This window comes from Oryza brachyantha, chromosome 7, assembly GCF_000231095.2.
Source record: "Oryza brachyantha chromosome 7, ObraRS2, whole genome shotgun sequence".
NCBI classification, from domain to species: Eukaryota; Viridiplantae; Streptophyta; class Magnoliopsida; order Poales; family Poaceae; genus Oryza; species Oryza brachyantha.
In genome coordinates, this window is record NC_023169.2 from 4,036,919 (window position 1) to 4,051,793 (window position 14,875).

The 14,875-nt window shown below is 38.1% G+C and overlaps 1 protein-coding gene across 1 annotated transcript; it reads right to left on the minus strand.

The window, feature by feature from the left end:
• LOC102701926 (seed allergenic protein RAG2-like) lies at positions 1–480 on the minus strand. Its single transcript, XM_015839078.2, has one exon. It carries the CDS (start codon positions 478–480, stop codon positions 1–3), a length of 480 nt encoding a protein of 159 aa, XP_015694564.2.
• Between the last annotated feature and the right edge of the window lie 14,395 nt (positions 481–14,875).

Consider the following 14,875-nt stretch of genomic DNA (forward strand, 5'->3'; position numbering starts at 1 on the left):
TTAATTCCTAGGATAGCCCAGCCAGTAGCAGACGCCGCCGGCGCCGTTGGGGATGTCCACGCCGCAGAGCGCCGGGGCGCTCGCCGCCGCGCGCTCGATGTCCTCCCTCCGGCAGCCCGGGAACACCTCGGCCTTGGGGTGCCCGACGTCGGCGACGCCCAGCTCCCTGTACACGCCCCGCAGCATGTGCCGCAGCGCCTCGCACCTGCACCACCCGTCGTCCACGGCGGCGAGCTGCCGGCAGCACTCCCGCCGCACCCCCGCGTCCACGGCGCCGGGCGCGCCGCGCCCGAGGCACTGCTGCTTCGCCAGCGCCCGGCAGCGCGGGAGCGGGTGCTCCGGGAAGCCCTCCCCCGGCCGGCAGTGCTCGCCGGGGCTGTAGACGACATGGCCTTCGTCGTGGTGGTGCGCCATGGTCGCCGTCGCCGACAGCGCGGCGAGGAGCAGCGCCAAGAACACTGCCTTGGAGGAAGATGCCATCTTCTTTAATTTGTTTGAAGAAAATCTTTACTAATTAGTGTCAATTTAGTTGATTTAGATTGGGATAGCTAAGCTCTTCATCTATGGGTTTTTTTATATTGAGCTACAAAGACTAAAGTGATTACAACATCAGACACAAAATGTTTAGCTGTTCATGAGTGATTATTTGCTTGTGGTTTTGGATGCAGATTACATATCTTGTCAAACTCATTTTGATTATTCCGTGCAAGAAAATAAATGCACAATATAATGTCCACCGACATATATTTATATGCAAGGTAACAAAATCTGTTAACCTTTATTTGGATGGCTTTTGTATACTGATCCAAATCGTTGAACAAGAAATTTAAAAAAAAGGATATATAGTGTTCATAACAAGTATGCTGAAAAGAGAAAACTAGGTCGTTAAGTAATGAAACCCTGCAAGGCTAGATATTGGAGAAAAAAAATTAAGAAACGTGTGTTTAGTGAACATACGTGCCTGATAAGTCATATATCTCCTAAGCAGAAAGTTCATGCTTTCATGTGCACGTTCTTCTTTTCCTGTAAACTTCAGTCTTGAAAGGCCTACCAGTTGGATATATATAGCATGCAGAGTTATACTCCCTCCGATTTTTCTTTTGACGCTGTTGACTTTTTAATCTACGTTTGACCCATCGTTTTATTTAAAAAAATTATATAACTATTGACTATTTTATTATGATTCAATTTATTACTAAAGTAACTTTAAATATGATTTATAATTTTGTATATTTGGACAAAATTTTTGAATAAGACGAAGGATCAAATATAGATAAAAAGTCAACGTTAAAAAAACCAAAGAAAAACCGAAGGAAGTATTAACGAGGCACGGAATTATATATGACCGTGAGAAGCACGTATAAGAATAATCACTTTGTTCAGTCATGTTACAAATATTCGGAGTGGAGATAACCAACTAAGAGCAAGAATTGCGTGCTCACTTTGGTTGCATTCTTCCTCCTAAATTTTTCTATGCTTTTTTTGTTTACGACTTTTGTGCACATGTTTTAATTCTGTGTTTTTTAAATGTTTCTTTATAGGAATTCATCATTTTAATTTTCTAAAATATACTTTTAACTTTGTAGTAATTAATTTTATTATTTATACCATGCATTAAATTGATAGCTATCACAGAAATTAAAAAAAACTTCCATCTTCTATCTTTCGCTAATAAAGAACGGAACCTTAATAGAGAGTTGCAATCGCAACAGCCATGGGTACACAACACCAAATACATACTGTCTTATATATGTGTTGGTTCACCTGTTTATATAAATATGAGTTATTAAATTCTCGCTTATACTACTAATCTCTTCGTGGAGCTTAAATTTAGAATCGACACATAGGCATATGTGCCAATTTTGACCGAAAATTTTCCATGCTGGGGAAAAACTTCATGTGTTGGTTTAATTCTGCTATCCGATGCATCCAAGCAAACGGTTTCCTGGTGCTCAACTTCGATACCGAGTGGTTCGGAGCACCGATAGTTTTACTGAATTTCCAAAATTTACTTTTAGGTTATACTTCCCCCGTTTCGTAACGTAAGATGTTTGACTTTTTTTATTGTAAAGTTTGATCATTCGTCTTATTTAAAAAGTTATAAAAATATCATTTATTTTACTTGTGACTTACTTTATTATCAAAAGAACATTAAGCATGACTTGTCATTTTTTTATATTTGTACTAGACTTTTGAATAAGACGAATGGTCAAATGTTACAATAAAAAATATCAAATATCTTACATTATGAAACACATTATGAAACGGAGGTAGAATGTTTTAGGCACTCTTGGAGATGCATATGTGAATCTATCCTTTTGTCCATTTTCTTGTACAATTTTGTCCTCATTATCTTTTCAAAGGACTTTAGATAAAGAGCTTTAAAAACGATGACAGCCACACTCTATATATTCACAGACAACAATTAACTCCGGGCAGGCCTTCATGGATCATTTAAAGCTACTGTGGCTGTGTTTGGACGGAAGATTTTCTCATTTTTAAATAGTTATGTAATAGTATAAAAGATTAAATTAACTACTATAAAATTAAAAGCCTACTCTAAAACTTTTATACCATTTAACGGTTTAGAAACATGTACATATACAGAGTCCAGAAATAATTTGGTTGGAAAGAACACAACCTATATCAGATAAATTGAAGGGTCCAGAACCTATACACAAGGTAGGCATAGCCTTCTGTTAATAAATTAGTTTCTGCAGTGATAATTTATATATACAAGAAAATTAGTTCATCCAATGCAAAAGCCTCTTGGTTGCAAATCCAAACTAGTGCATGTTTTGCTAGCTAGGGTTTAGGATGCATCAGGAACGAATCCCCCGTGCAAGTGCTTGTGGGTGAAGCGAGCTTTTTCTTCATCGCTATACGCCGTAGCCGCGGAAAATGAGCTATATTGCTAGTCCTTGTATGCGAGACTTGTAAACAGTGTGCATCCTTCTGTAAAACTACTCTTTCCTCTGGACGCTACCATGGAGGAGGTCACCGAGTTTGCAACTCTAGGCACATGAGCAGTGCGGCCACTATTTTATTCTGGTTTTATGTTATAAGTTAATATGGATTGAAGCATGTTGTAGCTTCGATGAAGTTTATAGAGAAACGTATTGGCGTCTGTATCATTAAATTAGTTTAATTAAATTCATAATTTAATATATGTTGATATATAGTATTGGAGTTAGAAACATTTTCATTCTATATAAATATGGTCAGATTTAAAGAGATTTGATATATGACACATCTTAATTTACTTATAATATGAAATCGAGATAGTATATATATGTCAGTAAATACTATGTTAGAGGAGGGTTTTTGAGGAAGGTTTTTATAATTTTTACAGCTATTTAATGGTATAAACAATAAAATTAACCACTATAAAGTTAAAAAAAATACTTTACAAATGTGAGAGAACTTATATACCTCGAAACTTTTTTGCAAAACTTACGGATAGAAAGTGTGCACACAAATATAAAAAAAAGTCTACGAAAGTAATGAAGAAAGAAAGAACCGTTAATCCATTACTTTGATTTATTGTTCTTCGCAGCAGTTTGTGTGGGTGTGTTGAGCAGGTTCAAGGCCATAAATGCATGCATATTTCTTACGCACGGTGTAGGTTCGCACATTTACTAAGGTCATTCTCAATTGTTACGGTAAGTTTCATGGATACGATTATCAAAAATGACATGTCATCTAAAAATATTTAAAACTAGGATAAAACACCTCTCTCTCTCAATGCATAGTTTCATCTATTGTTGCTTACTAGGTTACATGCAAGACACAAATTGTCTAGGTAACTGTGCATACTGGGTTTCATCTTCATAAAACTCATTTCATCTCTCTTCATTAATATGTTGTCACATCATCAAAAATGTCTAGATGACACCCTATTTATTATCCATGAAACTTCTCACTGAGACCGACCTAAGGACACATGCAGGAAAGAGTCAAAAGAACATGCACGGCACATGTACGGCTTTTTTAAAAATGAAAATGATATAATTAACTACTATAAATTAAAATATGCTTCAGAACTGTGAGATAATAAACTACTGTATAAAAGCTTTTGCAAAAAATTGCACGGTTAACTGTTCGAAAATATACGCATAAAAACCAAGAAGTAATATGCACTATAGCGCTATGCTAAAGAACCCAGCCATAGTAGTAATTATTAGTCACCAACTGGTTCGCATGGGTTATTTTTATTTGTTGATATATTTTATATTTATTGGCTAATACTTTCAGAATACATAATTATGAATCATTGAGTTGAACTTAGTAATTTTCTTAATTCCATACAGCTAAAAACTCAAAATTAATAGAAAATTTTCATTGTATACCCATGAAAAAACTCATCCAATCCTTTCCATACCCTTCAATTTTACCCAATCTCTTCTTATTTAGTCTGACCACCGATCCCTCCTATGCCCGTGACGTAAGTTTCGTTTACTCTACACGTTACTTTGCTTGCAAATGTCCATGTTGCCCTCGAGGATGGACGAAGCAGTGGTACGTGTGGTTCACGCTTGCGTGCATAATATCTGTTTTTTTTATACTAATTAGAGTAAATAATCGGTGCATATAATTTTTAACATAAATTTTGAAAAGAAGAATGCAATAAGTTGAAATTTCTTTAAAAATTAACATGACAGTGGTTGGTCTGAGAAATACGTGCAAGATAGCAGGAGTATCTATCAAAAATAGCATCCATACAAACAGATATGTAAGAGCATCACGAGCCGTCATCTATCCCATCCCCCTAGAGATGTTAACGGATCGGATAACATCTGATCCGACCCGATTCGAATTCGCTTAAATTGAGGATGTGGTAGGGGTTTACAACTATCCGGCGGATACGGAGTCGGATTTAGATAGTGAGTTGCGGATTCGGATACGGATGTGGTATTGTTAATATCCGGTGAATGCGGATTATCCGATTTTCTCACTGGATTATCCGATAGACATTTTAGCGAATAATCCGAGTTTTTAGCCCACAAAGCACTCAATCAAAAGCCCATCACTAGCCCAAGTATTTTTAATTCAATATCGAATGACAAAGTATTGATTACATGTACATATTACATCCGGTCATAATAATCCGTTTCCGAGTCGACTCCGCACCGACTTCGCACCATTTTAAACATCCGCAACAATCCGCATCCGCATCCGAAAACATCCACACCTGCTCCGCATCCGCTTAAAAAATATGGTTTAGAATACGGTATGACAACTATCCATCCGAATCCGCTCCGTTAACACCCCTACATCCTCCATCCTAAAAATAGAGGGTGAAAAGTAAAAATTGAGCTCCAGCAAAATATCCGTCTCATCTTCTATTTTTAGATGTCATCCATATTTGAAGAGAGATCGAAACTTTATATTTGGATGTTCTCTCTCCATCCTCCAAAGAAATATAGAGGATGTCGTATATGGATGATCAATGTTCTGAAGTACAAATAGATATGAATGATGAAACTGTTTTAGATGATAATTCAAATAAAAATATAAATGATTAAATTTAGATGATCTGAAGATGACGTAAGAAACAGCAGTAGCACAAATTGGCAAGTCGAGCGGACCAGCCTCCCTCCGTTGGGAGACCATCAAGGGCGCCTGAGGAGACCAGCCGCCGTCGGGAATGACGGGAGCGTGATGTGTAGCCACCGCATGCATGCGTGTGGATTGAAATGGGGAAATTTTTGTGGGGAATTTAACTATATAAAATTTATCATGCGTGTAGAATTTTTAACTATATATATGAATATAGTTCAATATATATTGTTTTACCAAATTAATTTACTATATTTCAAGTGTATTGTAATTGCGTAAAAAATAACGAGAGTGCATATATTATTGTGCTTTTCTTGTCCAGGTCACCGAAAAATTCATTTATAAGAGTTTGATGTTTGTGGATAAATGAAAATAATATTTATAATGCAGGATATTGATTATGGATGAAAATAAGCCATATTAATTTTTTCTATGACAGAAGCAGTGGAGAAGCCTGCAGCAGCAGTGAAACTTCTTTCACTCCATTTTTTTTTTGGATTTTTCTCAAATTCTTTTTGTCATTTCATTTGCTACGTGTAAGGGGCTTATAAATTACTGCTCGCATGTCTCGGCGTTAGATATGAAAATACCATTGAACGCATGCCCTTCCTTGAAGGTCTGAATCCGATTAATATTTGATGATGTATTAGTGAATGTCTCACACCTCCCAATCAAGTTAGAATTGCAGCAAAACTATTGAATTTACAGTAGGTCCAATTGATTGCAAAATATTCGGATACCCATACCCCCAATCATAAATAAAGTACTAGCCATTCTGCAAGAAGATACGGTACAACTAATATATATGGTTAAAACTACTCCCTCCGCTCTCCACGATATAAAACTTTCTAGCATTTCATATGTTCTGGATGCTAATGTATCTAGACACGTATACAAACCATATATGTCAATCAATGAATCTACAAATATATAAACCATATACAATGATCGATGGATGAATCTAAACAAGACCAATAAATCTTACTGTAGAACGTGAGAGTACATATATATATATATATATATATACATATATATATATATATATACATATATATATATATATATATACATATATACATATATATATATATATATATTGAAGTGCAGACTGAAGGCAGTTAAGGACCATAAGATGTCCATGTCCATATAAATGAACACCACAGTGGTTGGAAACCATCCTGTTTCCTAAACACCAAGATATCATCATATCTCATAACTAGAATCAGGGAGAAACCTGTTTGAGTGGTTGAGCTCGCAGGCTTAGGAGACACCGGGAGCGAAGGTTATGCATAATCTCACTTGCTTGCCATTGCATCTGTCTCTTTACATAGAATTCCTATGGAACGAAGTGATCTCCATGATCAGAAGGTGCACCTCGGTGTGTTGGTGTTTGGTTTATGCCACACTGACATTGCCATGGGATAGCAGTGAGGTTGTGGTACCTGTGCTCCTCGAGCATGCATGATAGCCTGTTAAGAATGTAGAGGATTGTGACCTAGCTCCACTGGCCTCTGCTGTCGTCTCGCCGTTGTTATAAAAGATGTAGTCATGGATGATAAGACACACGTGAGTGGACACAGCGTTGGGGCAATAAGCACATTTTAGAGTAGGTGTGAAAGGTTTCCATTGAGCTTACTGATGTACGCATAGTTCGATCAACATTTGTGATGGTTGTAATATATATATCTGACATAAATATTCTTTCATCGGTGATGAGTAACAAATATTAATCTTGTTTGTGCCAGTTATGGGAACTAGCACTGATGACCTTGCTCATCAGCGCCGAGGGTTTCGTGCCAGGTACATATCCATCACAAATGACCATTAAGACCTGACACAAAAAGGTTATTAGTAGTGGCTGATTTTGGTTTATTTTTTTATTGTAGTTTATTTGTTAGCCATTTGCTTTTGGATTACTAAGATCATGTCCATAAAAGTTTTATCTATAAATTAATTTCTAATTGTTAATAAACTAATTCACTTATGCATAATTTCAATGAATCAATGAGGTTGAAGCCACAATATGTTGATTCCAAGGAAAAGAAATCACAAAAATGGCCTGGAAAGTTCCCTTGTTCATTCTCTATTTTGCTCTTGTATTTTCGTTTTGATGCATTTGTTGTGTGAATTTTGGTGTGTGATCATATGACATTTGTCAATAGTTACATGTTCTAGCCGCTAAGGGGATATTCAAGTCCCAACATAATTAATAGAATATCTTCATGTGATTATCATATTTAACTATTGCAAATCTTTTAGTTGAGTTTCAATGCATAGATTCAGGTGGTAGGTGATATCTTTTGAAGAAGTTGTGCTTATTACACTATACTGTGAAGATCGAGCAACCTCAAATTGACACAACATTTTTCTTTGTTTGTGCTTCATCCCACAAGACTTTTATATTTCCCACAAATCTTCCGATACCCTAATGTCTGTACTAGATATATAAGAAGGATGTATCGGGCGTACACGAGGGCTGAGGATTGATTTTGCACGTGTGTGAGATGTGGCGTAGATTTTGGGTGATAGCCCGACATGCATAGGTAGTGGGCTCGGGATGATTTGGGTGTGGGCCGGGCTGAGGGAGGCGTTGGTTCGTTGGATTTGATGCAAATTAATATGCATTGTTGGATGTGTGACATGATGATGATGAGTAAAAACATGTTTGTGCAGTATATGGTAGATTGATCGATGGATGATGAATCTTTAAATATATAAACCATATACGTACAATGATCGATGGATGAATCTAGACAAGACCAATAAATTTTGCCGTAGAATGTGAGAGTGCATATATATTGAAGTGCAAACTAAAGGCAGTTAAGGACCATAAGGCATCCATGTCCATATAAATGAACACCACAGTGGTTGGGAAACCATCCTGTTCCCTGAACACACCCACATATCGTCATTTCTCATAACTAGAATTAGGGAGCAACCTGTTTGAGTGGTTTGAGCTCGCAGGGTTAAGAGGCACTGGGAGTGAAGGTTATGCATACTCTCACTTGCTTGCCATTGCATCTATCTCTTCACCTGGCATTCTTATGGAACGAAGTGCTATGATCAGAAGGTGCACCTCAGTGTGTTGGTGTTTGGTTTGTGCCGCACTGACATTGCGATGGGGGTAGCAATGAGGTTGTGGTACCCGTTCTCCTCGAGCATGCATGGTAGCACGCTAAGAACATAGAGGATTGTGTCCTAGCTCCACCGGCCTCTATGGTTACCCCACTGTCGTTTGAAAAGATGTAGCCGTGGATGATAATACTAGTGTTCGCCTAAACGGCTGTTTAGACCGTTTAAACGATGTCTAAATGGTAGATGGAATAAATCTGTCTCGTTTAGGGCCTAAACAGTGAATTAAACGGTCCAAGCATTTAAACGGGCTGAACGGTTTAAACGGCTAATTGAAATGGTAGTCGGTCCATTTAGACGGTGCGAGAGTGGATTAAACATCGACTTTATATGCATTTGTTGTGTGAATTTGGGTGTGCGATCATGTGACATTTGTCAACAGTTCCCTGTTCTAGCCGCTAAGGGGATACTCAAGTCCCAATATGATTAATAGAATATCTTCAGGTGATTATCATATTTAACTATTGCAAATCTTTTAGTTGAGCTTCAATGCATAGATTCAAGAGGTAGGTGATATCTTTTAAAGAAGTTGTGCTTATTACTCTATACCGTGAAGATCGAGCACCCTCAAATTGACGGAACATTTTTCTCTGTTTGTGCTTCATCCCACAAGGCTTTTCTATTCCCCACAAATCTTCTGATACCTTAATGTCTGTACTAGATATATAAGAAGGAAGCATGCATCGTACTACCAGGTTTAGTTACTCTTTTCACGTCTAAGGTGTTTCTGCTCTCACTCAGCAGAAAACAGAGTCCATACATAGTTATATCATTCATATGGGATTTAACGGTGTCTATACTTTCTGCAGGGTGAGGGTAGAAATATGTATGTAAGTATTTATGCACCTAACACATAAAGGGAGTAACTACACCCGGTTTTAGGATCTAATTTTCCATATAAGAAAAGCTTGTGTGCTCATTATCTCAATACTAGAACAAATCAAAACCATCATGAGCAAATAGACTAAAGTTACAATATGTAACATGTGTAAATGGTTTTAAAAGATACACATTTGTCCACACATATACAATTATTATTGAATATTGCGTCATATAATTCATAACACCCTGACTTTGGCATACGGAGTATGAATCCTACCACTCTTAATAATCTCCAAATGAAAATCTACCATATATATTGCAAATTAATTGAAGCTCATCAAACACATGAACAATGTCCATTTATATATCCATGCACAAGGCCGGACTTACCTGTTCATCACAGATTCAGTTTGTGAGGCGCTTATCTAAGTAATTTTTTTTCACGCAGAAGCCTCTTGCAAACCAGTTTGGTTTAATTAGGGTCAGGATGCATCAGGAATGGAGCCTTCTCTCCAAGCATTTTTGTGGTAGGCTAGCCAGTTCTTGGCTGGTACTGATCGGACAATGTTGCAAGACTGCTAATTCGATCTTGCTCGAGTGATTTAGTTAGCAAACAATGGGTAGGAAAGATATCTGTTAAGGCATTAAACCACGTAGGCTGTAGGATGATTGGAGCAAAATGTTATAAATCATCCAGCACCAGATTGCACACCTAAGTTAGCTGGATTATCACCAAATTATTTCTCGGTTGTTGCACGCACATTCTTCCTCTCTCATAAACATGGCATTTTATGCGCCTTAAGAGCATTTGGGCCTACATACATACCAACATATTTTCGTATTGACCAAAATACCCCTATTACTTAGTGTTGGAGATGGATAGCGGCTGAGCAGAGTGGCCGGCACGGCGTGGCACTGGCCGGAGTTGACGGCAGGCCGACAACGCAGCGACGACAACTGCGGGTGACCGGCACGACGATGGCTGAGGGTCACCGGCCCACCTATAGCGGAGGGGATGGCTGCGAGCGACTAGCACGCCGATGGCATAGGCGACGACTGCGGGCGACGACTGCGGGTGGACAGTGCGGTGATAGCTACAGGTGGCCGGTCACCAGAAGCGGTGGCCCTCTCCATCCGATACACTGCTACTGTCGCCAACCTAGAAGCGCTAGCCCTCTCTAGATCTCCCCGTGCGAAGACGAGCACGCCCTCACTGGATCTCCTTGTGCGAAGTCGTGGCCAACTGGCAGAGGTGACGGCGACGGCGACAACCGCGACTAACCAACGGAGGCGACGGCCGACAGGTGGAGGCAACGACGACGACTGTGACTGCCGACAGAGGCGACGGTGGCATGGTGGCGTCTGGTACCAGAGAAGAAGAGACTCCCCGTGTGAAGTCGCGGCCGACCGGAGGAGGTGACGATGACGACCGCGACTGCCGGCGGAGGCGACGGCCAACCGGCTGAGGTGACGACGACGACTGGCCAGAGGAGGCGACGACGGCGTGGTGGCGGCCGGTACCAGAGAAGAAGAGATGGAGTAAGGGCATTTTAGGTGATTGGGACAAATATTGGTCTACATGTGGACCCAAATGCTCCGAAGGCGTATAAAATGGCATGTTTCTGAGAGGGATAATTGTAAAAACATATTTACAATTAGGTGAAATATAATGTCATTTTTTAAAACTAACATATATTTGTAATGACATGGATCTAATTAACCCTTATTTTTTCATCACGAAAAGAACAGAACCTAGTACTATTTTCCTCATCCGAGAATATATACTCATTTATTCACACGCAATACATACACCAAGCATGCAATTAGACCTTGCATTGCATCAGTGACTGAATTGCAGCATATAATGCCCTGACTCTGACGATCATGCATGCTGCTAGCATATGGATGCAGGTACCTCTTTAATTGGCTTCAAATCAAACTAATCATTTATATCAAATTAATTGAAAGATCTCGACTCCTGAAGAGTGAACATATATCCATTTATCCATGTCGATGGCTACACGTCAAGCCTGACAACATACATGCGAAGCTCGCATCAGTGGCTGTTGCTTTGCAACATGATACCCCAGAAAAATACACCACAACATGAACGGGTGCAAAAAATGTAATAGAAGAATAAAGTATCATTAATAAATTATTAATTACAAAAATTAAATGAATGGATCGATACGATTTTATAAAGAAACTTTTGTAATTAAAATTTTCATAAAAACACTGTTTAGTATTTTGGAAAGCGTGCACATAAAAATAAGAGAATATAGCTTACTAACTTGGACAAACTAGCATGGCCAGAGTATCCTACTATTATTAATGTATCAGTCTCAAAATCGAAAGATAACCCTCCATCCCAAACCAAGTGATGATTTTGGGAAAAATATTTCTTCCAAAATAAGTGACAAACCAGAGCAATAAATATGGGCGTACACAATTATTGCACATATAGGGGAGGGGGAGGGGTAAGGCCAGTGCATCTTTTCATCCCAAAGAATGTTAACAAATAGTGCGTCACAAATGTCATTTTAGTCAAATATTAATTTATCTAAAATTGATAAGGCATTCACTTATTTTGGGATGGGGAATACCATACATGAAACTAAACGAATGGTCCTAAAGAGCAGAAAATACGGTGAACAATGTCTATTTATATATTTAAATGTGCAAGGCCTCCAATACCAGTTCTTCTCATGTTCAGTTCATTCAGTTTATGCAGTAACAATGCAAGTCCATACAGAAACCTCTTGCATACAAACCAATGTGCCTTAGGGTTAGGATGCATCAGGAATGAAGCTCATGTCCTAGTACTTATCTGCCACTCAGAGAGTATGTACACTGCCACTTCTTGCCTGTGTGACTATTAGACAAATGCGCAGCCGATGTGAGAGGAGGTCGGTGAAGCTACTATCCTACATACTACTACCCGGACGAGAAGGCATGCTGGCACACTGAGCTGCAAATACTGGGAATAGAAGAAGTTGACACAAATACAAAGGACATAAAATCAGTATTCAAATCTCCTGGTGCTAATTATGAACATTACTAATTAATACATGTTGAGAATATAAGGAAGTGGAGGGAATCTTGCTGTTGAAACTGTGCACATTAGACAGTGTAGTGTCTGCTGTAAAGTAGCTTCAAATTTGATGCATGTTGTTTGTGGTCATTGTGTAAAGCTCTTGTTTCCCTCAAATCCTCCAAGACTTCAAGAGATTAATTCGGTTCATAGGATTCTAATGGATGATTGTAGAAATTCAAACCTTAGTTGTGTTCCTATATATATGATTCTCATTTCACATAAGTATATTCTAGCCAATCCCAAGGATTGCATTCGTATGACCTTATTGCAGAGGATTCTTAGAATGAGATGAGACCTCTCGGTGAAATCACTAAGAATTTGTGTGCAAAAGTCATCCTAAATCTTCACATATTCTATTCCTGTAATTTGAAAATTCTATGAACTGAACAAGCCCTAAGATTTTACTAGAATAAAAATTTAAACAACACTAGAATTAATTTATATGTAGATTTCTTATCAGGACATATATGCAGCAAGCTAGTCTTTTGTATATTCAGTTCATTTCTGCATTGATCATTCTCTTCCCTTAATAGATATCTCAGAAACCATTCCTTGCTTGATATGCACGAATGATAAACGTGTTCTTTTGCATCATCATACATGGCGAATTGAATCGATCTGGACATTGTGTAGATGCAGAAAAAGGTATTTGTTTTTACCCTTTATGCACCTTTATAATATTTATTTCAAAAAAACAAACACCTTTTTTTTGAAATGTCATCAATAACATGTATTTTCTTTTGCATCATCATACAACGTATCACTGTCACACCATAATCTATTTGGTCTGTGACCGTGTTTTTGGTCAAGTTGGTCTAGCTAGCATAGCAAAACCACACAAGAAAAGTACATATCTAGCATCGTTAACATGTAGTTTTGCTGAATGTCATCAATAGAATGCGCTTCAATAAAATGTCACTATATATTAACCTGTTGCTAGCAGCTGGAATACCATTTTACTTATTTTTGGATTTTGCTTAATGTTTTGAGAGGTTGCAGATTTTTTGGACAAAATTGCCCCTAGATCGATTTCTAATATTCTTTCGTTTCTCTTCTCTGCCATCATTCTTCTCTGCTAGGGTGCGTCCATGGGGTGCAGTATAATGGTTTGTTTTGTGTACATGACCTGTATGACACAATGTGACAAGTTTAGGGACCAATGATGCACTTTACTCATTTTTAATTGTGATTATATGTTTTTGACGATATGCATATATTATTGAATGTGCATCACACGTCGGTTATTTTGTTTTATTATTGATTCTACGAACTACATGGATCTAATTACATAGTGTAACAAGTTTGTGTACCATTGATGTACTTTACTCTTTATAATAAAGATCATTATATCTTTTCGAGGATATGCATATATTAATGAATGTGCAATTGCATGTGGGATCTTTTTTTTTTTATATATTACCAAATATCACAAATGTGATTAAACAAAATGTTGGATATTTCCACTCACCACATAATGCTACATCTTTTGCTTGGGAAACATAATAATTGACATTTGCTAATTTAGATGTCATTACAGGACAATGCCTATGGTTCATTGCCAGGGGGGACATAGCCCATATTTTGCTATCATGGTGGATAAGAGAAAGATAGGAGGGGTTATGTCTTTTCAGGAAGATATGGCTCGAGCGCATAATGTATAAGTAAAAAGTACTAGAGTACATTCATATTAAATGCCTGGCTTGGATCAATACTTTTGTGAATATATATCAACCGTTCTGCTTGTACATGTCAAAATTTTGAGTTGGGAATGTACTAGACGGAAGCTATATATTTCGGCCAATGTACCTACCCAAACCGAGTGAAATGCATCGATAGTTGAGCAAGAAAATAGTTAGAATCAGCATATGGTCTGCAACTCTACATATATACAAGTACATGTATGGGTCCCATGACACTTTGATGATCATTCATGCTAATGCTGAAATCTCATGCAAATCTAAGATAGGGTTAGGATGTGTCACGAAGCTACCACAAACTGTCGTTGCCATACAAACTCCACTAAGATGTCGTATGAGACGTTGGTGCTATCAAGGATTTGATATGGTAGATAATCTAATCTACTCAACTTAGTGGTTGGTCTATAAATGACCCTAATGCAGGAGCATTAGGTCTACTCATATCACCGGTATGAGACCCCATAGTGATGTAGATGATCACCTCTGCTTTTTTATCGGAGTTGAGATCAAAGATGGAGATCCTCAAATAGATCCAGTGTTAGTCAGTGATGATGTTTATGTAGATGGACTA